The sequence below is a fragment of the Cololabis saira genome, chromosome 12, assembly GCF_033807715.1.
Source record: "Cololabis saira isolate AMF1-May2022 chromosome 12, fColSai1.1, whole genome shotgun sequence".
Taxonomy (NCBI): domain Eukaryota; kingdom Metazoa; phylum Chordata; class Actinopteri; order Beloniformes; family Belonidae; genus Cololabis; species Cololabis saira.
In genome coordinates, this window is record NC_084598.1 from 31,565,349 (window position 1) to 31,589,039 (window position 23,691).

At 40.5% G+C, this 23,691-nt stretch overlaps 1 protein-coding gene across 1 annotated transcript in view; it reads left to right on the forward strand.

The window, feature by feature from the left end:
• The window catches only part of sema3bl (sema domain, immunoglobulin domain (Ig), short basic domain, secreted, (semaphorin) 3bl), a 102,628-nt gene that overhangs the window by 39,470 nt on the left and 39,467 nt on the right, over positions 1–23,691 (forward strand). Inside the window, exon 4 of the mRNA XM_061736603.1 lies at positions 10,655–10,774. Coding sequence (XP_061592587.1) covers positions 10,655–10,774 — 120 coding nt within the window. The remainder of the gene's footprint in view (positions 1–10,654; positions 10,775–23,691) is intronic.

A 23,691-nucleotide genomic window follows, 5' to 3' on the forward strand; every position in this document is an offset into this window, starting at 1 on the left:
CATTTTCCAGTGTTTCTGTGCTTAATGTTGTGCACCCGCACTCAAGTTTTTATTCAGAGATCACCTACCTACGATCCAACCTCTAATCTGTAACCAGCACTGTTTCTCATCTGGCTGCTGAGTTATTCATTTGCCATTCTGGCCTGTCTTGACACCAGCAGAGTCTTTGTGTGAATGTCATTCTTGTTTCCGGAAACTTGACCTTTGAGTGTACGATGCAACAACTTCACCTTTTCATAGGGGAAATACGTGACTTGACACAAGCTGCTGAACAGCTCTCTACTTGCCCCTATAAACTTCCTCTGAACAGGTCTCTCCATGACTTCAACTTGTCAAGTTGGTGAAAGATGTTGGCAGCTCACCAGCCGGGTCTTGCATCTTACTCCACTCAGGACCCAGTGTTCCCAGCCTCTGCATGGATTTACTGAAAGACATATTACGGAGTTTGAAAACTATGGTGATTTACAGCATTTCACAAATGATGAAATGTGATGAAAACAACAGAAGGTACTTAAAGTTGAAATGGATTTGTTTGACAGCTTAGTATCATACTGTGTGAGTGGTGTTGTCCTTCTCATGTGAGGTTTTCATATTTTTCATTAATGAATATGACAAAAAAACAGAGTTGAGCTAAGGGGAAAGAGATTAATTTCATTCATTGCGATTATAAATGAGGACTTTCTAGTTGTGAAGATGATAAGATGGAATTTTATTGACTAAAAATCTTTACATCAAGGGAGGAGGATGCAGTAGACACAGATAAAGCTTGAGATTGGGACTCCTTCCTTGTTCTAATCATCAGATTCCATGGCTTCTTGTATCACTGTTATGCAGATGATACTCAACTACATATTTCATTCGCAACTGGACCCTACAGTTTAAACATGAATTTCATGACAGTCATGAGTCTGTTTGACTGATATGGTTTAAGTTCCTCATCTATTGCATTCTTCTCAGGAACATTATATGGCATTACCATTCCTACCTTGTTTGTGTCTTCACCATACTGGAATTTGCATAAATAGATGAGTGGTGTTAAATAAAATGCACGTGGACTTCTAAACTGAACTGCACTTCATATTTGGAGATCTTCTGGATTATTTACCCGCAGTGTCCACAGGTTTGTGTAATGTAGATGTTGGATCCTGTGGTGTTTAATTTGGAAAATTGACCAGATTCTCAAGGTTGACTTCTTGTCAACTCGAGTTGCAGTCAAGCCCACAAAGTAGAATCAGCGCATAGCTTTAACAGAGCAATTGTTGCTTCTGGGATGCTTCCTAAACCCACTGTGGCACCGATGGTGGGCCCTCTCTCTTTGACTAGAATGACTATAATTCACACCAGCTAGCTCAGCTGAGGCTTTTTGTGGCACTTTTGTGTCCAGTGGGACGTTGGAGTTACAATACTGAAGCTTGAATGGTATTCCTCACTTGTAAGTTGCTTGGGATACAAGTTTTTGGTAAATGACTGCATTCAAACCTGGGAAAGTAGCTTTTTGATTGCAAAAAAAGCTTGTTCAAGGTAACTCAACTGCTTTTATTATTCAGTACACTTTGTCAGAACTGTACCTAATATGGTTGATATGCAGGGTATCCAGTGATAGGTTCAGTTACATGCCCCAAAAGTCTATAGAAAGTTTTAAAGTTCTTAACCGGGTTTCAAACAGCAGAGCTTGGCAATGACCAAGCGTAGAGGATTTCTGACATAGCTTCATCATAGCTCAAGTAAATAATCACATTGTCCCCTGTTGGCTGCACAAGTGACACTTGCATGTTGCTTTGAAACAGTCCTGCCCCCATGCGCAATTTGACTGCCTAGCAGTTGCTGTGCAGCCATCATAGGCCGTAATTACTGGACAAATGATCTGTGACGTCCACCATCAGTTTTCTTAAGGACTCTTTTGAAGTGTCTTCTTCCTCGTTCTGTACAATGGCATTTTGAATGACAGGAACAGGAACTTATGGCCCACCGCCACTCCCCACCAGCATGAAAAGCTGAAAAGTCCACAAGTTGTGATGGATGAAACGCTGCCACTGCTACACACAGATCCCACGATCCAGTTCAGACAATGCCTGACATCACCCCAATAAAAGTCGATAGACGGCAACGCTGAGGATGCTTCCAGCATGATGGTGACGTAGCTAGAAACTTTGAGCCAGTTGGGTCCCAGTTGGAATACAAACTGAGTGCCATTTGTAATAGTTGTATTTGTAGGAGCTATTGATTCTAAACATACACAACAATGAATACACACTGTTGTAAGTTGTAAAAACACAGATTATTGTACCCTCTTCTGCTCACAGCAAGAAACCTGACAGCCACCTCCATCTGGAACCAGTTAGATGCTGTGTGTTTCTGTGTATGCATATGTTCTGCGTTTGAAGTGGCAGGTGTGTCGGGGGTGTCTTATATCAGTTTTATTAAGTGTTTCCTACGTACAGCTCACAGGGATCACGCAGTTCTAGATGAGTGCGCCGCCACAGCGGACACGAGGAAGCATAATGTATTACAGCAGAGTTCTAAGGCTGCATGTAACTTTATCTACCACTTTCCAGAAGAGTCATAAAAGAGTATGTTTCTGTTTGAGTGAAAGAGATTGAAATGTTTGTCAGGTCTTGTAAAGCTCCAATATGTCCTCCTGCATTCTTTCACGTTTCTTGTTTTCTGGGAGTCTTTTGGTGTCAGACTGAATGAGTTACTATTGTTATTGTACTCTGGGACATTTACATCGCAGGCCACTACGAACACTCACAAGAACACATGCATGAGCACATGCATGAGCACACATGTTACTTCTCAAACAAGTAGGGTCTGTTAACGCAGATGCGCATTAAAAAAAGAGGAAGTTGAAAACTAAAAGAAGGATTTCTTCTTGTTATGTTTCTTCACAAGTGCTTTGTGATGTGTTGAGACTTTTAGTATGTTATACTGTATATCTTATAATGAGAAGAAAAGACAAAAAGGGAGATTCATTCAAACTAAAGGATAGAAAGTTTTATAGGCTAAAAATAAACTACACCAAGGCATTCCTTAAATTGAAGAAAATAATAATGATAATTTAAAAAAAACGCCTTTATATCAAAAATCAAGGAAAAGTAAAGAAAAACATGGTTGCCCCCCCATGTGCCCTATTTTTTTTATCTCCTTGTATTTGTGTCCGCAGCCTTCTGCTGACAAGTGTCTACCACCTTAAACATGTCTTTACCGATAGTGTTTCCTCCCAGAGTCACAACCTTCTGACCTCCACAATCATTAATCACCGCTCAGACAAATAAATACCAGGCAGCGAGGAGGCGTTCACCGACTTCATCTGAACGTGCGCCGTCTTGCTCTGGCTGGGAACACAGTTTTCAGCTCTGTCTATTTTCATGCTCTGCTTCCATCGGGACTGATAATCAGATTAGTTACTGGTGAAATCGGGAGTCAGTGTAATAAAATATAGTGCACAAATAAAACTAAGAGTAGAACATGGATTATCTGTGCAATGAGCATATGTGCGATTAAGGAAGTAGGTTATTGTTTTGTTTGTGATTATTTGCCTCTTCTAGTAAGATAGCCATTATAGGAAAGCATTGAGGAGAAGTTTGATAATATCTGGCCTAATTTAGTTAATAAAAGCCAGGTAGAAAAATGTTCAGGGTTTAAACCAATGTCTCTTCATCATACTTGGAAATTAAGGTTTGGCAAAGGAAGTGATAACAGTGAAGAAGTAATGTACCACCAAGTAATGGGATCATATAACTCCAGTTTTGGCATCCCTCCACTGGCTCCCCATTCGATTCCTAATTGATTTCAAGATTTTATTGTTGACTTTTAAAGTTTTAAATGGAATGGCACCCTCTTATCTGTAGAAACTCCTGCAATCTCTACACCCGTTAGACCACTGCAGTCAACCAACCAGTTGTTTCTGGACTTTCCACGATTAAATCACAGTGGTGATCGAGCTTTTGCAGGGGCGGCCCCAAAGCTGTGGAACGACTTGCCTTTTCATATTTGCACTACTCAGACTTTAGCTATGATCAATTCAAAAACATATTTTTTCTCTTTGGCTTTCAATTCAGCTTAGAGGATGACACAGACAAATATACAACTGTGCTGCTATTTTGATTTTATTGCTGAAATGCTTTTAATTATATTTTCCTTCTTTAAAATTATGATTTCTGTTTGATTGTAAAGCACTTTGGTCAACCTTGTTATTCTTAAATATGCTAAATAAATTCCACCTTGATCAAGTTGTAGCCCAGATTTGGGTAGAATGATCATATCAAATGTCAGATAAATATCATAACCCCTGTATTTTATTCTCATGTTTGGAATTAACCAAATTCTGTAATATTTTACAATCAAAATCAAAACAGGCTGTCTTTGTCCCACAGGGTTTGCAGGAAATAGCTGTATAATTATTTCTGAAGAATATGAGACCTCTACTGGTTGTGAAATTTTAGTATGACTAGATTTAAAAAAAACAGTGGCTTAATAAGAAGAATGTATCTATAAGCACTCGTTATGATCTTTTTCTAATGACATTTGTATCGCCTAGACACAGCTAAGCAATAAAAAATCTTTAAAAAAAAAAAAAAAGTTCTCCAACAGTTCACTAGCTGATTATTTCAGTCGTGCTTACCATGTGCCTTGCCACAATGTTGCCTAGAAATAACAGCTGTTTACAGGTAACTCACCACTAGCGCACACACAGTGGACGGTACGAGCCATGAAGATGACTAACGTGGCCTCGTACCGCGGGCCTTCAGCAGCATTACCAACATGCAGCTGAGCAGTGCTGTTTGTTTACTCCCTCCCTGTTCACTGGTTCCCTTATTGCCATTCAGACCTAGACTGTAAAAACCAGTGGACAAAGCATTCTGTCATGTGACCAATTGCTTTCTGAAGACCGGTTTTGAAGTCCATGTTGATCAGGAAGCCAACGGGACATACCCATTGCATGTCAATTAAAGTTAGCTTTGCCACCAGCTCCTTCAGAGCTGCCGTCAGACCTTTACAGTGGGATGTACCGTTAAACATGTTAATGCAACGGGCTGACCATCGTGTTTAGCCGACGCTGGGTTCATAGAAATAGGCAGTTGCTTTGCGAAGGGCAGTAACTTGACAATTACAGATAAGGTTGCTGTGATAACGGCTAGCAATTGGCTGAGCGGACCACCAATAATATTAGAAAAAAGTGTATTGCTTGATATAAACTCACGTCGCGTGGTACAAAAAAATGCACCCCCTCAAAGTTGTCATGGGTGTAAAATCAAACAAATAATACCAAAACATTTTTTTTTTAAGCCAGGCATACGTTTTTCTGCTCTAAAGTTCAGCAGGTCAATGAAGATTGACTCGCTTTTGCAGCCAGGATCTAGCAGTCAGTCGAGGAACTGCAATGAAACTTAGTTCCACATGAGGGTTGTGAAGAAAGATGGTTAGCGCCTGGTTTCAGATGCTCTTTTTCTATCCCTCTCTTCTTTTACATGCTTTCACTGTAGCAGACACACGCTTTACTACCCCCTGAAGTTCCTGTAATAGATTAAATAAATAAAAATATGCCGCCAAGTCACAAAGACCTGTTTGTCCATGACAATTACTTAGTTTTAAGTGACACGTTGACACTAAAAATATTCATTATAGATTATGTTCCTCATGTCAATAAGTCATTGCATCTCTTGTAAAATGTTGCTTTCTTACTCTTTCAACCTAAACCAGATTGAAAACAAAAGCAGTAGCTTTGTCTTGGTTTTAAACTGGTGCCTGCATGATGAAAGTGATGTGCATAATAGCTCTATCTGCCCCCTCTCCTGCCTCGTCAATAAGCATTTCTTTACAAATTAAAATAAAAAACATGATAAATAACATTTACGTTGCTGTGGAAAGGCTCATGAGAATTTAACAAAAGTCTTATATGGCAGATTAGTTGTGAGATGTGAAGTACCTGGCACTAATCGATAGACACCCCCAGTGGATTGTATTTCAGCCTTTGAACAAATGACTTATGAGGCCATAAGAATTTGAGTTCTTGTTGAAATTTAATCAGCTCAATTATGGAAAATGTGAAAGAAATTCCCTCATGGTGGCTGAAATCAGTGACTGTGCTGGCGACTGAAGCAGTTCCAGAAAATCTGATGCATTTCACAGCTATTAAATTATCTACTGTGCGTTGAGCATCAGTCAGTTGATGAAATGTTAATGTTTTGAGCTGAAACATCTGTAAAGCTCTGTGACTGAGCCTACAATGCCAGAGTTATAGCATTGGCATATGGATTTCCCTCTGCACCACTTACACTTCATGATTTTTTTCCTGTGTTTGTGTTTAATAATGAGAAGAAGATGGAGAAAACGCTACCGCAGCAGCCTTTACTATTTTTTGGACAGCAAGTAGGTGATTGTGGTTTTCTTGACTGAAACCCATCTTTGATTGGTTACTTGATGGGAGCGGTCGGGCGATATTAGGAAAAATCCTCTCAGTCTCTTTGGAAAAGGCTTTTTGCCATGACAGTGCTTTACAGATAATTAGTCAAGAAAACTGCTTCAGAAGAATGAAACCTGATTGCAGATTGAAGTAATTAATTCATATATTGGCTGAATTTAAAGATTGAGAGACTGAAGGCCATTTTTTTGGTCTCACTAAAGACATCCCCTTCTTAGTTAAAGTTTCGTAAAGATCATGTTTTTTCATGAAATATAGCCTTTCAAAAATCTCTAACTGACAAAGAATCAGTATTGTGATAAACTTGTCTCCTCTTTGTTCAGAAAGTCACAAATTATATAAAAATGAGTTTGTCAGACTCATAGGGGTTGGACCCAAGATGCAAGAGGAGGGAAAAAAGGTCCTTTATTTTAAACTGGAGCTGCCAGGGCAGAACAATCGAAATCCAGGAACTTAGAAACAAACCTGCAGGCAACACAAGTCACCAAAGAACAAAGAGCTGAACCACAGCTAGACAGAAGATGGACTGGCAACCCAAGGAGGATACACCGACCTTTATGAACGAAGCCTTACTGGAAGCAGTTTTGAACAGTTAGAACAAAATAGTCCAATAAAGAAAGTTAAAGCACAAATCACATCCAAGGGAAAGCATATATTCAGAGTAAAAGGGGAAGTAAAGCTAAAAAACGCTGATCCAATAGCATACTTTTGCTCTTAAACAGTCTACTATTTCGTCAGTGTGTGTATGACTGCTGTTCCAAGTCCTGAAGAAAGGTTGAAGAGGAATGATCCTGTTCAGATTCTTTAAATGAAGCACCACCATGTTAAGATGTTATGCTTTGTCAATACTAAAATCCAATGTATATGAATCCAATTACTTGTTACATGTACAACCTCCCCTCCCTCACAGCTTCAAAACTATAACTATAAACCCACACAGGAGCATTGATGACGGGTGTATCTAACCCTATGGACTGTCTCTTGTTTATGCCTTTATCATTACAAAAAAACATCATCAATGTCTCTACACAACAAAGGTGGTGCTTCAACACATTCCCACCCCATGTATGATTTTATCTGCTCATACCGGCTGTGAAGCCACTCTGAGCTACTTTCATTTCGATTCTTTTTTGCTGATGTTCAGAGTCAACGGACATCAACGCTGTTGATGCTTCCAGCACATTTATGTGAGTGATTCACAGAAACGTCAGTATGTTTTTACTTTGCCTTTGCTACAAACCCATCCATCCATCCATCCATCCATCCATCCATCCATCCATCCATCCATCCATCCATCCATCCATCCATCCATCCATCCATCCATCCATCCATCCATCCATCCATCCATCCATCCATCCATCCATAGAACCCTGGGAATTTTGTTATAATCTGCTTGTGCTCTTCAAATTTTACCACCATGTTTTATCAAAACTTGTGCTTCCTTTAGCCGGGTGTTTTCTCTACAATTTATATAAAAATAAATGTTAGACTGGTTATTCAATTTGTTACCTAAATATTATATGCCTTGTAAAACGTACACCAGATCTGGTATGATTCCTCAACCAGTAGGGGGCTACAGTTGTTTGACTTTTGTTGAACATGTGGGAAATTACTAGAAGATTGCACCTTCACCTGCTGTTGAACTCGCCATTGAGCTGTGGAGGCTCAGTGCCTTCCTGTTATACACTCTAAATAAATACCATATTGTGAGAGAAATCACTCTTAGCATTGTGAATTGTTAATCCTCGGGAAAGCTTCCAGAAGTCTTGGCAGTGGTCTTGTTTGTTTATGGTAATGATTCATATACCTCAAAAGAAGTAATAATACAGTGTTTAAGATGCAATCTTTTACCTTTCCCCAAAACTCACAACTGGGCTTTAGGGGGCAACTTTAAATGTTTAAGTGGGTGTATAGATTACTGGGAAAAAGTATAGATGCTCAGCCAATCCTCCCTTAATTTTAAAAGGTTAATAAATGAACATTGCAAGCATTTGTGCTCACCAGAGTGCCCCGACCCAAGCTATTTATTCTCCAATTTTCAACCCTGGCTAGAAGACTGCTCCATGAATTGTTCCAGTGTTTTAATAATCAAACCACTTTGCTTTCACCCCAACACCACTCCCTTAGCTGCCACTTAATCTCAGAAAGACCACACAGGATTGTAAAACCCCAAATCCCAGAGTGGGAGAGGAGAGACATATTTCCTCTTTTCAACATTTCATTCCACTCTTTGGTCGCCCACACCGCATGGATCTCCAGCACGGCTCCTCGAGGGCTGAAATCAAAAGGAGAAACGTTTCTATATATCCTGATTCCGCAGGGCTCTGCCTGGCCTTTTGAATCCTCTTTATGAAAATACATCACAAAGGGAAATAAATGCCCCCCTTCTGAAAGATATAGAGTATCTTTTAAATTATATAAATTCCGAAACTTGAAGGAATGAGTCATGCCAAGAGGGGCGATATAATGGTGTATCCTGTGCATCACAGTGCAGCGACCTGGTTTACAATAGGTCTGCTATGCTGCCAAAGCACTTGAGGAAACGGTTAACAGCGACCGAGAGTCTGACAGCAGCTTTGAGAGCTACGACGACCACACATGACGTGAAAGATTTTCTGGGAATCTCCATTGTAGAAACACCAGCTTGGGGAATTACGATATAAATACACAATACATACGCCCGCCCTCCTGTGGGAGACATACTGTAGGACATGAAATGAGTTTCCTCCGTAGGGTGGCTGCACTCGTCCGGTCAGTTCTTGTCATTCGGGAGGAACTCAAAGTTTAATTGCTTCTTCCCCGCATCCAGAGGAGCCAGTTGAGGTGGTTTGGGCATCTGGATGTTTCCTGGATGCCTCACTAGGGAAGTGTTTTGGACAGATCCAGGACACACTGGAGAGACATAATGTCAGCTGGCTTGGGAATACCCCAATATTCACCCTGAGAAAAATAGAGCAGGTGACGGGGGAGAGGGAGGTCTGGACCTCTCTGCGTAGGATGCTGCTCCTGAAACCCCAACAAGCAAGGATGGATGGATGGATGGATGGATGGATGGATGGATGGATGGATGGATGGATGGATAGAACATTGGCAATTTTCTGAAACCTCAACCAGGCTCACTACCCATAAAACTTTTTTTTTATACTTTTATCCCTACAAGGAAGACAGGTCCATGGTTAGCATATTCTGTTATTATAAACCCTCACACACACACACACTCTAGGTAACAATTGTGCACGTATGAGTTTGACCTGGTTAACTTCAGGGGATGACAACCAGACAGTTTCTTTATTCTTGTCACACACGTTTGTCTGCTGCTGCTGTTGTTACAGATAAGAAAAAGGAAGTAGTCATGCTTCCTCTGGGTCACTGTGGAGCTTCAAATGTCATGATACTTGCTTCCTTACCTTCTATCTCTTGTTCTTATTCTTTGTGTACCACTTATATCTGTGTTTAGGACCTTTGATCCTCTACAGTCCATTTTTTAACAAATGTTACCGTCTATCCTTTCTTTCCCTCTTTGTTCTCCCTCTGTTTTGCTACATTTAATGTCTCTTTCCTTTTCACTCCAAATGTTTGACATCAAATACAGATTTATTTTTGGTAGGATGTGGTTAAGAAGCGCTGCCATACCCTTGTCATTTTCTCCAGATTAGCAGCTCATGTCAAAAGTTATGGAAATACCAACCACATACTTACACATGCACAAAGGCATTACTGGTGGTTCTGAAGTCCCTCCAATAAAAGGATGGGATGCAGTTCAATATTTAACATTAGCATGCCACTGATGGCTGACAACCGACAATCAAAGATCCAAGTGCTGTTAGGGGAGTCTAACGTTTCATCTGGCAAAGCCCTTTTCTTGGCCCACATTACGACATATGCTGTCAATAAACCTTGTTAAGAAATCTTTTAGGTCCTTCTTCGAAACCATGTGCATCAACTTATGAGAGTTTGGATGACAGGAGCATTAATGTGATTTATTTAAGCACCCTCCTATTTCTTTGTTATTAATGCCTCCATCTTGCTCATGGGCAGAAGTTTCATGTCAACAAAAACATTCCAATGTTCAAAGAAAAATTGGCTAAAACTGTATTTCCTTCAGTAACCCTAATTTCACCACACCACTGACAAAAATGGCATAAAATAACATGAAGTAACTAAGATGTACTTTAAATTAACTGTTTATTTTACTGAAGATGCATGTCTGTGTGTATTTGCCTTTTGCAGACGGAATGCGCAAACTTTGTTCGTCTGCTGCAGCCTTACAACCGCACCCACCTGCTGGCCTGTGGTACCGGGGCCTTCCAGCCCATGTGCACCTTCATCTATGTGGGTCACAGAGGAGAGGTAAGCGAAGGGGGGTGGCCTTGGATGAAACCAATCGTAGACGTGTTTCTATGCAATATAAACTCAGTGTATCCAAGTCTCAAACTCTTTGGTGTGAGTTTATTTTGGAACAACAAGTAATTACGTCATAAAGGATCTATGTGTGTGTTCATGAGGAGGAGAACGTAACCTTAGTTCCTGACGCAACTGGCCCACCCACAGTGAAACGGCGTTACAGCCAGTCTAGTGTCAAGATTTACTGTATATGGACATCGCGCTCATCTGAAAAGTGAAGGTCTTCAAAGGCGTACGAGAGAATCAGCTTCTATATACAAACAGTTTTGTTTCTTCAGTATCTTAGAAGTAATGTGTATTTAGTTGTGAGGACACAACAAACACTTTCCAGCCTTAACTTGATTGCTTCTTCTGGAGTTAAAAATCAATTTAAAGGCTAAGACTGCAATGATAGTAAACTTTTATTTGGTGTCAAAACGATGTGAACGACTGTCATACTGATCCAGTTCTGTGGAAGTGTCCATAAACTCTCTGGCCTGAAGGCAATGTCAGGGGAGTACAAGCAGGTATTGTAATGCACTTCCTGTACACAAGTTCAAACTGGCATTGGTTCATCTCCAGCGACCAAATGCCTATCACTTCATTTTGAATGTCATGTTTGAGTCCTGTCAGTCTTAAAATAGCTTTTTTTCTAATGTCAGTTGCTTTCCCTCGTTGCTGACATCAGTAACCAATATGCAGCAAATACATACTGTTCCAACTCAAAACTGCTTTGATTCTTATTTTTTTGGTGCCTAGCGAATACGATAATACAATCAGAAAAGATTGTATTATCTGTGGAATCTTGCTGAAGAAAATCAGGCTAATGGAACGAATATGGTCGGTGTCAGTATCCCTTTTCTCGAAAAACTAAAGACTAGCTGTGGTCTGGATATAGATTGTCGGGGTTTCAGCAGGCTGCTCTGCGGTGAGATTTTCTTTAGGCTTACTCAGCCACAGCATCGGGGTCCCTATACATCTTTTCAACAGCACGGGCTGGCTCTCCTCACCAGCACTCAGCTCAGTGGGACCCTCTGCAGAGTCTCACACTTGGAGCCGTTAAAAAAAGGACAAGAAGCAATGAATGGGGCTTTTAAGACAAATTCATAGCTCTCTGTCTCAAGCCAGTTTTCCAGCTCATTGCTCAGTGTGCTGCCCTGCCTCACTGAGCAGGAGGGGGTCAAAATTTGCATTTGGAAAGAGGAAGGCTGGCTGTTGGCACAGAGGTTTGAGGGGGGAAATGAGTGCAATGGGAAAATGCCAGGCTGTTAGCGTATGTGTGTCATGGTGCGTGTGTGCACATGAAATACAGTGCAGCCTTATTTTTCTTATTATGAATTTAGTTTGTCAGCTGCTGTTTGGTGGTGCGGCTTGCTGTCTTCCACTCTGTCATCCTCCGTGAGATGTTATGATTGTGGGTTTCATGGCACATCATATGATGTAATACACAAAGGCTCGAGTAAAAAAAAAAAAAAGAAAAAAAAAAAGCAATTAATCAAATCTTGTTTCAAGAGTGGCAGTTATATCTAGGAAAGAACCAACCTGCCAAAACATAGTTCTGATCTGTTGGGCAGCTACCACCAGACCTTAAAGATAGCACTTAAAATTGACTTCCAACCATTTTATACTAATATTCATTTGTTACATATGCTTGAAGGCTTTGTGGTGCCTGTGGCCAAGGTGTATGCCTCTCTATGCCATAGCTTGCCATGCACCTCCATGGAAAATGTTAGTGCATTTTGACACAGACCACAACTGATTCCTGTGCTTAGTATTTAGTATTGTCTTTTCTACCATGAATTTCCATCTATTTCTTCTTTTCTAACATTTATAGATGGACTGCTGTACATACAGTAAAAGGTTATACTGATTCATGACACAAAATCCATTTATACAACACTTCTGCAACCCAGTTGGAGGAAAAGTGTGACTATACTCACAGACCTTAAAATACAATTTAAAAAACTGTTTCACCACAAGCCAACATTCAGACTAGTCTGTGATAAATGGGATATTTAACAACACGTATCCTCTTGTTCATTCTGAACCCGAGTGGCTGCTGCTGTCACCAGTCTATTCAGCCCTACTATGTCCAGTCTGTCCACAGAGCTGCAGGATTATCAGTACTATGGATCAGGAAATGGCCATCAACCCCCAATTGATGAAAGCAAGCGGCTACGTCAACCAGGCTAGTTTGATGACAGCTAGGAGCTAAGTTTAATTGCAGTTACTCGACTGCCCACCAGGAACTGGTTCCAAAAGTGAGTCATTGAATGTTAAAATGTCCAACTCTGCATACAGAAATAGGAATATTTTCAGCCCGCTTAAACAAAGCCAGCTTGGTCTCAATAGCTATCCATCACAGCTGTACTGGATAGGTACAGGATAGGATTTTCTCATAGCACATCCAAATGATTGTCACGACTTGGTGACGTTGGAGCCAGATGCAGTAGGCAAAGGAGGCAAGAGTTCCAAAGGTATTCATTTCACTAAACACACTGCTAAACAGGATCCAAAAACAAAATCAAAAGCAAGAGCCCAAATTTGACAAAACTGGACACTAACCACAACAAGGACATGCCAACAGAAAGAGTCAGGAGAAAACAGTAAGAACCAGCAGGGAGCAAAGGAAAGACAAGGCAAGATATACATATAGGCCTTAACGAGACACAGGTGCAAACAATCAGGGCAGATGGGAACAAGGGAAGTCAAGACAAAACTAAAACAAAAGGACACAGGCTTTCAAAATAAAACAGGAACATCAACCCAAAAACTGTGACAATGACAACTAAGACTTGATTTGTGCTGGCTTAGTTTCAGTCCCCATGTCTGAGTTACAGTATATGACATAAGTTAACAAAAGGAAGATGCAGTTCTACACAAAACAACCAGCATCATCAGCAAGCATTTTGATGTGTAATTACAAAGCAGTGCAGATGCAACAATATCCCAAAACCCAATAACCACTACGATAAAGTTGTCACTTACTCAATGTTTTTGTACTTTTAAATGTGGATTTATGCTTCTTTGGAGCAAACCCGCACATAGCCTAATAATAGGATCACATCATCATTGGTATTTATGCTTGTTTCTTAACCACTACTGTATATGTAGGAGGGTGATTTATTTTCTGCAGAGCTTTAGCTTTCAGTGCTGAGCTTCATTTTGTTTACTTCATAAATATAGCTCAGACATAGCAACAGAGCAAATAAACCATATCTTACGTGAGTTGAAGCTGAAAAATGTTGACCAACTGTTATTTTTACTGATACTGATGCATTCTATCTCCCTGACGGTAGTTGCAAGAAATACAATGAAGTAAAGGAGTACAATTCTACCAAGTGGACCAAGCTGATTTGTTGCAGTCCACATTGATCCCAATGCATTGTAACATTGGTGGAGAGTATCAGGGTATGGTGTACCTTATGGTGTATAATTTCCCTCTGTAGTGTACATACATAATGGTTTCAACATTGAGACTTAAACCAAGGTTAACACAGAAGTATAAATCAAGTTTCATCACTAAGGAACTTTATGTTTTTTTTTGCTGCTTTCTTTTCTCAGTGAGTCCCCCTTTAGGTGTGGGGGTTAACCTTATGATATGTCCAAGATTTTTTTTTTGTTCAGTCTATTTCTTGGTCTTTCTCGATTTCCTCTCACTGCTCCTTCTGTCATTACTTTCTCGGGTCTCTGCGTAACCATTATGTTGACTACAGTCTTGTGAGATGGTTTCATCTCATCCGTCATTGACCATTGATTTTGCGTTGTGCTATAATTGTGCCAGAAAGCCAATTCTCACTAAACCCCTCTGAGATGGGAATTCAAATTTACTCTGCAGGACTTAAAGTACTAGATGATGCTTCCTAAAAATAATTACGTTTTGCTTCAAACAAAACTGAAATCGATCTTCTAGCACAGAAACCCTCCTTGGCGTCATTTGAATGGTTATGACTATTGGATTTTATCCATGTTTCCTAATATAGTTTTACATTTTTAGGCTAAAGTGTACGATATAATTTCTTGTTGGACTGGTGAACAACAACATCAACAACATGATATTGATGAATGGAGTGCATCTTTCTTCATGATTATTGCTGCACTTGGTTTATTTATTCTGTAAATGCATCCCTGATTGTGTGTTTAAAGTAGAAAGGTTGGGTTTGTGTGCTTTTCTGTGTGAGCCATAGATTGCAAGGCATCACTCACGCAGTTGATGTTGGTATCTGTCAATATGCCTAAACTGGTCTAACTCAGATTAAATTCCCAGCTGCTCTCCCGCTTGTGTGTTTTTCTGTTTGCATTTGTGCAGACTACAATCTGTCAAACCTTAAGTGGGTCCTCTTAGGTAGTCAGAGCTCGTCTGACAGGATGACACCAAAAGGAGCCTGTCCATTTATTTAACCAATCTTTAAGTGGTGGAAAACTCACACACACCGGCATGTTTGTGACTGGACCTTGGGTGGGATGACCATTGACCTTGGGGGTGTTTCATCTCTGTGAGGGGCAGACGTACACATGCCCTTTGCACCTCACTTACACCACCCTGCTTCTGTCTTTCTAAACCACAATGTTATTGTCAAAATATTTCTCAAGTTTTACACAAAGAAACTATGAGATTTTCTGAGAACTCTGAATATTCAAACAAGTGAGGAAACAGTCTCCTCTTTCAACAATGTTTTGTTGAAATATATTAGTATTGGACATGCTGTTATTGTTCTTTAGTGTTAGCTAAGCCAAGCAAGGTTTCATGCCCTTGTCCAAGGATGAGAGAAACGTAGTTGGATAAAGACAGACACCAAAATCTGGGTAATATTGTCCTTCATCTGACGAAATCCCTGGAAGACTAACTTGGCATAGTTGCTAAAAATGGATCACTACATCTAGCCTAAGTGAGAAAAATAAACATCCTAAGAATGCCCAAATGCTGTTATATACATGTGGTGACATACACATTAAGCTTGTATAGAAATAACGTTGTATAATGAGACAACTGTATAGGGAACTACATTTTGGAAAAGGACTGCTAACTAGGTAAAGTGACAGAGTGCACTGTACCAGGTAATCAATCAAAAGCAATCAATTCAGAGCATTAGAGCAGTGTTTTGGGGATGTATTGCTTGGTCACTACACCCAGGTAGTGGCACTACACCAAAAGGAGAATACAGTTTCCTGAATGTACTGTATGTGTTTATAAGTTAGCCTGGCCAGTCTACCTTACAAAGACTTAGTCTGGTTTCTCTGGATTTGACTTTGAGTTCCAGTAAGCAGAAGAAACTGCGCCTGGACACCATTCGATAGACAACCAATCAGAAAAATTACATATGTAACGTAGACAGAGGTACACAACCAAACGACAAAAGAAATCCAAAATGCAGTGGAGTAGGACCGTCGGTGAACTGGCTAGGTGTGCTGACCGATTTCAAGAATGGGTTATTGGATAAAAGGACAAGAGAGTGAAAAATATCCTCCTATAAACCTCTGAGGTTGATTGCAAATAAACTAATTCCCCAAATGTTGACATGTCCCTTCCATATTCTAGTCAACAAACCACAAGAAGGAACTTTAGTGATTAAAGGGGGACATGAGATGTCATCGAGGGCAGACTTTTGAAAACCACAAAAAGCATTTCAAACTGATGTGTCATGAATTTCATGCGAATGTTCAAAAGATATCATGCAATAGTTTATTGGACAAATATGTCTAAATTTAATTAAAGAAAGCAGTTTTCAGAAAAACAAATATTTAGAATAATCATCCTCATATGGTGTTCATCTCAATTCCCCTCAACATATATTTATAAACACATAAATTTATGATATGTGTCTTGAGTCTCTGCGTTTTTCCCTCCCTCCGTCTGTCTCACCCACAAACCCCACACTCACCCACTGACATGATCTGGAACCTCCCCGCTGGGGGACACAACGGCCCGACCAGCGTCATAGATGTGAAAATAAACAATCGTGTTACAGTGACGACAAAGCGAGAACAAGACCACACACACATGTCCATACACATCCAGCTAAACAAAACAAATGACACCAAGTTGAACACATAAATATGCAGCGATGCAGACAGAAACACACACAAACATACGGAGAGACGTGCACATTCAAACATAAACATGTAGGAAAGGCAGGGTGTCAGAACACTGACTGATGTACGCACACGGAGAAAGCAGACATCCACGGAGAAGCAGCTGACAGGCGGTGAAGACGGTGCGCTTCAAACGTTTAATATCCCTGAAATTTATAAAGTAAAAAGGCTCCATTTTCAGGAAAAGTCAACTTTGACTTAAACCTCCTGCCAACTCATTTTTTTACTGTGTAGTTGGAAAACATGATGAAAAATTAGCCGTTCTTAGATCATTCATTTAGTTCTTCCACTTATGTTGCTTTTGGATCAGAGTCGTATAAACATAGCAAAACTAATAAAGACGTTTTGAAACTAATTTTCCTGTTTCTGTTTTTTTCTCTCCTTGAGAACCCTCCTCATCAGTTTATTTGGGGTTTTCTTCACATTTAACACAAGCAGCTTTATAAAAGATAAGGTTTTTCCTTTTTTTTACCCTCCATGTCGGATATTAAAGTGGGGCATGTTTTCCTGTTTTAAGTCTGATAGGATTCCCCAAGTGTTTGCATTTTTAAAATATCAAAACAATCAGAAGCAATTTTTGTTTTAACTTTGTTTAAAGTAAGGTTTACATACACTTGGTTACATATTTGTAGAATTGTCTTTGGTCTGTTTAACTAGGTCTAAACCTGTCCTGACATCCTCCACCAGCTTCTTGTAAATCTATTTTGGTTCCTTCCTCCTGATAAACTGGCAGAGCTGAGTCACTTGTGGGCTTTCTTGCACCTACATTTTCTTCCAGTTTCACCCACACCTTTTCCACAATCAAACTTTGTTGGGTCAAAAAATTGCATCCTTCTGATAAAAAGAATGCTATAAGGTCAGTCCTGGAAAGAGAAAGGAATGTATCTAGTTTTGGCGTTATTGTTTTTGTTTTGTCTTTAAAGGAGCTTGAGGCCGGATTGTGGCAGGATTTATGAAAAAAATCCGTATACATTTTAAGTTTTCTGGTAATAATGTCAGATGAAGCGTTCCAAACCCAAAAGAATGAGCCCTCTAGTGTATCTCTCCTTTGCCTTGAACAGGCTGTGTGCTGCAAAATGTGCTGCAATTCGGTCCCGAATTTCCCACGCTGGGCTGCGGATGTGACGTCACATGACGCTGCATGCACGTTCTCCCCGTTCTCCCGTGCCGGCTTCACTGTTGGCTGCAGTACCCCCAACGGCCGTCGTGGTGAAGGGTGGCGCTAGAGCGTCTCATTTCTTAAAAGGAGCCCCAAGCTCCTTTAAACGCTATTGTAATTTTTTGGGAGGAAAATATTTGAATACACCCACCACTTGATCAGATACACCAGGTGTACCTTATAAAGAAGCCGGTGAGTCAATGTCCGTTTCTTTTTAATATGAACTTACTAAGGCCCCGTTTACACGGGGCAAAAACGGAGGTGTTTTCATGCGTTTTGGCCGTTCGTTTACACGAAAACGCAGCTCAAAGCCCCCAAAAACGATCATTTCTGAAAACTCCAGCCAAAGTGGAGATTTTCAAAAACTCCGTTTTCACGTTTGCGTCTAAATGGAGGAAAACGGAGATTTAAGCTTCAGAACGTCACATATGCACCAGAAACTCACCAGCGTCATGTGTGCGACCTGTGTTTACAATTAGTTTGGCCACCGTCAATATTTTCTTGTATTTTACCTGTTTTATATTCCGTCTTGGAAGTAAAGCCTGAATTATGGTCCCGCGCCAGATCGATGCAGAGCTTGCGGCGCAGGGCACGCGGCGATGCGCGCCGTGCGGTGCGCGTCGCCGCGTGCCCTGCGCCGCAAGATCTGCGCCGGTGCAACGCGGAACCATAAATCAGCCTCAACTGGAAGTTACACGTGTGATTTGTTGATGTTTTTTCCAGGATTCTGATTGGCGTATTTATGCGGGTCCGTGTAAACGAGGATTTTTTTGAAAACGTAGAGGGGAAAATATCCGTTTTTGTAAATACCCGGCTACGTGTAAACGTGGCCTAAGTTTTACTTGAAGAAGGTTGTTTAGGTTTAAATATATCAAAACCCACAAACTGTGACTGAGCTCCTGGTGGAGACCGCCTGGGAAGGAACCCATCACCATGGTAACCGGATCAGGTGCTGAAAAATGAGCGTGACTAAAGAGTGAGCTCAACAAGCCCTGCTGAAGAGAGGGCAACATCATTAAACGCTTTGCGTGCCCCCACCATTGTAACTCATGGTTGTGAGGTCATGGTTGTGTGTTTCTGTGAGACAGGGCTGGCACCTATATGTCACATACTCATGCACTCAAACTGCCCCTGGCCTCACATTCCTCTGTTTTCTTTGGTACCTTTTTTAAATTGAAATAACCCATTGAACCAGCTGTGAAACACTCACCAGTTGCAATTAGACAAGAACAATAGATACCAGATTCACTAAAGGCATTTCTACATTTCGGAGGAAAAAAATGTATTTTTTCCAATTAAAATTGACTGTTTATTCAAAGCTGTTGATTTGCCCTGAGACTTGGGTTAGAAATAGTTTACATTTTTACAACGTTAAAGGTTAAATAATAGGTGAATTAGTGGTTAATGAATTGGCAGAGTAAAACATTTTCACAAGTTAAATGACACAAATGTGCGTGTGTGTCAGTAGTCGCATGTCTCAGTGGTTTTGTAGAGGGGGTCTGTTGCGTTTTTCTTGGCACAGCAGAGTACAAAGTGGCCTGGATGTTTCCCTCTCTGCAGCGCAGCACTTGTGTGTATTTGTCTTGGCAGAGTTTGAACTGAGGGTCTCTGACAGTCTGCTCAGCTGCACCGCTCCTCTGGACCGCAATAAGAAAACAGACTAAAGTCAAAACCTGTCTTTGTAATTTGAACTAAACCTCCATCACTGATTACTGTTCCTCGGGCGTCTAATGTCCGAGCTCTGCTGCAGACCAGCTGTAGTTCAGCCCGTTTGTTCGGCCACTGCAGCGTTTGGTTAGAGCGAGGGGATACATTTGTCTTGCCAATCTGCCGCCAATTTGTAATTCCCGAAATGTGCAGTTCCTGATATTACCATTAGGGGCTGGTTCCAAAAGTGAAAGAAATTCCATTGACTCCATGTTGAAATGTACAATTTTACGCTATAAATAAATATACGTCACAGCCTGGTACAAAAAAAACTTGTCTTTCGTGTTCATAGCTAGATTTAAAGGGATTGTGACATGAAAAACACATTTTTCTTGATTTTTTGTGTTTTGTTGGGTGTCTTGACATCAATTACACCCAAAAAACAACGAACTTTTAACATTCAGTGTATTGTGTGCTTTCTGGGATTTTCCGCATAACTATGCAAAAACGGCGCATCTGGTTTGGTGGCGGGTCGTTACGTATAGACCCGCTAAATCACCGCCCCCTCCACCCAGCTCCCTGCCTCCTCTCCTCTCCAGCGCACCATAAAGGCTGATTTATGGTTCCGCGTTACACCGGCGCAGAGCCTACGGCGTAAGGTTACGCGACGACGCGCACCGTACGCTGAACCCTACGGCGTAGGTTCTGCGTCGATTTAACGCGGAACCATAAATCAGGCTTAACACGGAGCTGTTTAGAGCCTCTTTTGTTCTAATCACCGGAGGAAAACTGCTAAGAAGACCCGCGGCCACTGACTGGACTTAAGATAAGGGGACAGTGCTGCTTGCATGCCTTTATTTTTATGATTGTTTGCTGTGGTTCGCCGTGCTGCTTTTCCGTGCATGATTCGCCTGTCGCTCCCGGCTTAACTCTCCGACGCCGCTGTGAGCGTATGGGTGGGTTGGAGGAGGTTTGGAGGAGGAGGGGCGAAATGATTGACAGGAAAGGGGGAAAAGGAAGCGTTTTTCACGGCGCAAAAAAACACTGTCATAAAAAGCCAGGAATGGAGTACTAGAGTGAAGTTTTTCTTGTTACACCCTTTTAGACACATTTGAGGGATGTTGGCCAAGACTTTTAATAGTGTTAAAAGCATGTTAAAAATGATGTCACAATACCTTTAATATCCATGAACCCAGCACATGAATTCTTATGTATCTCACGAGTTCAGTGTTCAGCAGCTTGGCACCTCGGACCAACTTGGACTACTTACCAATGCTTAACTAATCACGGCTAGCCAACTGGTCGAGACTATGGTGGTCCTCAATCGGTCTCCAGTAGTACTCGTCTGGATCTCGTTTTGGTTGTGTTACGTGTATTGTTAGGCGTGTGCATGTATATAGGTATGTACTGTATATAGTTCATCTTTATTTAGTTAGTTAATCTTTATTTTGGTCAATTATAAGCATGAAAATCAATAAGCAAGATAATAAAAATGTACAGGTTTTTCTTTGGTCAACATGGTGAATATTTTGACAAATGAAGTATCATGAGGTTATATATCGATAGGTGTGTACACATTGGGTATATATTCAGTTGAATTAAATTCATTTATTTATATAAATTTATTTACAAGTGATTCTGTATGTTGAAAATATGTGTGTATATGTATAACTATTTGTATATGGATGCATAGATTAATAACGTTATACAATGGTTTTGACATGTCTGGAATGAATCATTAAATGAAAATGAAAGTAAGAGTTTCTATCATATTCTAGTCAATTACTGCCAATATAGTGTTTCTCAAACACCCAAAAGTGGTCTTCCAATCCAGTATTTCCCATGTCCGGTTTTCGTGTACTCTTGCCCTGCACGTTTTACATTTTCAACACCCTGATTCTAAATGAAGGCCATTGTTAGCTTCTCATCAAGGTCTCTACAAATCTGTTCATGACACAGCCATGTCTATCAGGGTTGTGTTGAAGCAGGGAAACACCTAAAACATGCAGGGCAGGAGTGCACGACGGCCGGAGTTGGCAAGCACTGTTCTAATCGACCCTTTAGACAACCTTTTGGGGATCTCAAAGATCCGGTTGTCTTTACACATTCTGTGTTTGAGAACGCACAAAACAACCTGAAGGTCTCTTGTTCACGTAGAATAAACGAGTGCAAAGTGAAAACTTTTCGTCAGAAGAGAAAAAAAAAGGACTTTTAGACAGGGAGATACATGGACATTAACTTTTGCAAATACACAGAAAGAGGTCTTGAAAGAATGACAAGTGACCTGAAAGACTGCAGAGAAAAACATGGAGAACAGAAAGCAACAAGAAAGAAGGTGAAATTCAAGAAAAAGAATCAAAGTGAAGTGAGGAATTGCATTCGAACAAAAGCCATGATCCTCTGTTATCATTTGTTTATTCTGTATCTTAATAATAAATAAAAATAGTACATATGAAGAATGATAGTGCCAAACATCCAGATGTCCCTGGTGGAGGACCTAAAATTTACATCAAGACAGGACTCAGAATACTTTATAAACTCCCTTTTTGTGTCACATCCCATCAAGCATAAGCTTATGTTCAAGGGTTGCGTGTGGTTGTCAGCCGCACATGTGCACTTTAATGCCTGTGGAAGTCATTCAATTCTCCTGATGAACATTTTAAAAGAAACATATGGATCAAATGGAAAACATTAACAGGCTCCACTTATTTCCCGAGTTCTTCAAGCGTATGGATAATTCTGCTGCATGTAGCAATTAAGCTGTGTCCGAGTCACTCAGCACGTAGTGCTTTATTGCATAAGTCAGTGCTGGAGCGTGCATTGTCCAATGTTTCTTACTGTATTTTTATCCCGCTGACTTCAATGCCATCATCTCCCCTGTGATCTCAGCTCATTGAAGGACTTGCCCACCTTGCAACAATACTCCATTGTCTATCGGAGGAACAGAGGCTGGGCCACAGAGTTCACTGTAAGGACGCTTAAATTTGTAATGTGGACTTGCAGCAAACCCAAGCTTTTACCGTCAGTCTTGTCACCTCCCATTCCCTTTTTGATCCTGGAAGTGGACTGCGTTTGATCACACTCAGGCGTCTCTGGCAGAGACAGCCTGGTACATTGGTGGCACTGAAGTGGAAGAAGAAAGACTAAAATACAAAAGGCCTTTACTCCACAGTGACCCTTTTTCGACCTAACAAAGCACACAATTCTAGGATGCGGAAAGTGTTTTTTAGGTGAACTTGATCAAATGCTGAATGGGGGAGACAGAACCAACTCAGTTAATTAAATTGCTTCCTTACCTTTGCACTGCTGAAGTCAGAAAAAGGAATTGATCTGAAGTTGGATCTGAAGTGGAAATCAATAAAATGTGTGTGAATTTTATGGATTCTTTTTTCCAGGAAAGTGTTTTTTAGGCATCAGTGGTAAAGTGGCTAATATGATGATGTTTCATGGGGTCTATTTTTGCTGATATTGGGGCAGCACGGCGGCTTAGCACTGTTGCCTCACAGCAAGAACGTTCCGCAAGACCGTGCATGCTAGGTTAATTGATGATTCTAAATTGCGTGTGAATGAGAGTATGCATGGTACTTTGTCTGTAAATGTTAAGATCACAAAAAGGCATGTTTTCTTTAAAATAAGAGGGATTTTCCTCTCCCACCTCCCATGTCATGTTCACCAAAAATGCTAAGCACAAAGTGGCAAACATGATGAAAATTTGTCATTTACACCAGGGGTTCTTAACCTTTCTGACCTTGGGGCCCAATTTTTTCAGTACAGAGTGGCCCGGGGCCCATTAAATATAAACACTGTATAGCAGGGGTATTCAACTAAAACTTTAAGAGGTCCATTTAGAGAAAATTTACTCAAGCGAAGGTCCAGAACATCATAATATATATATATATATATATATATATATATATATATATATATATATATATATATATATATATATATATATATATATATATATATATATATATATATATAT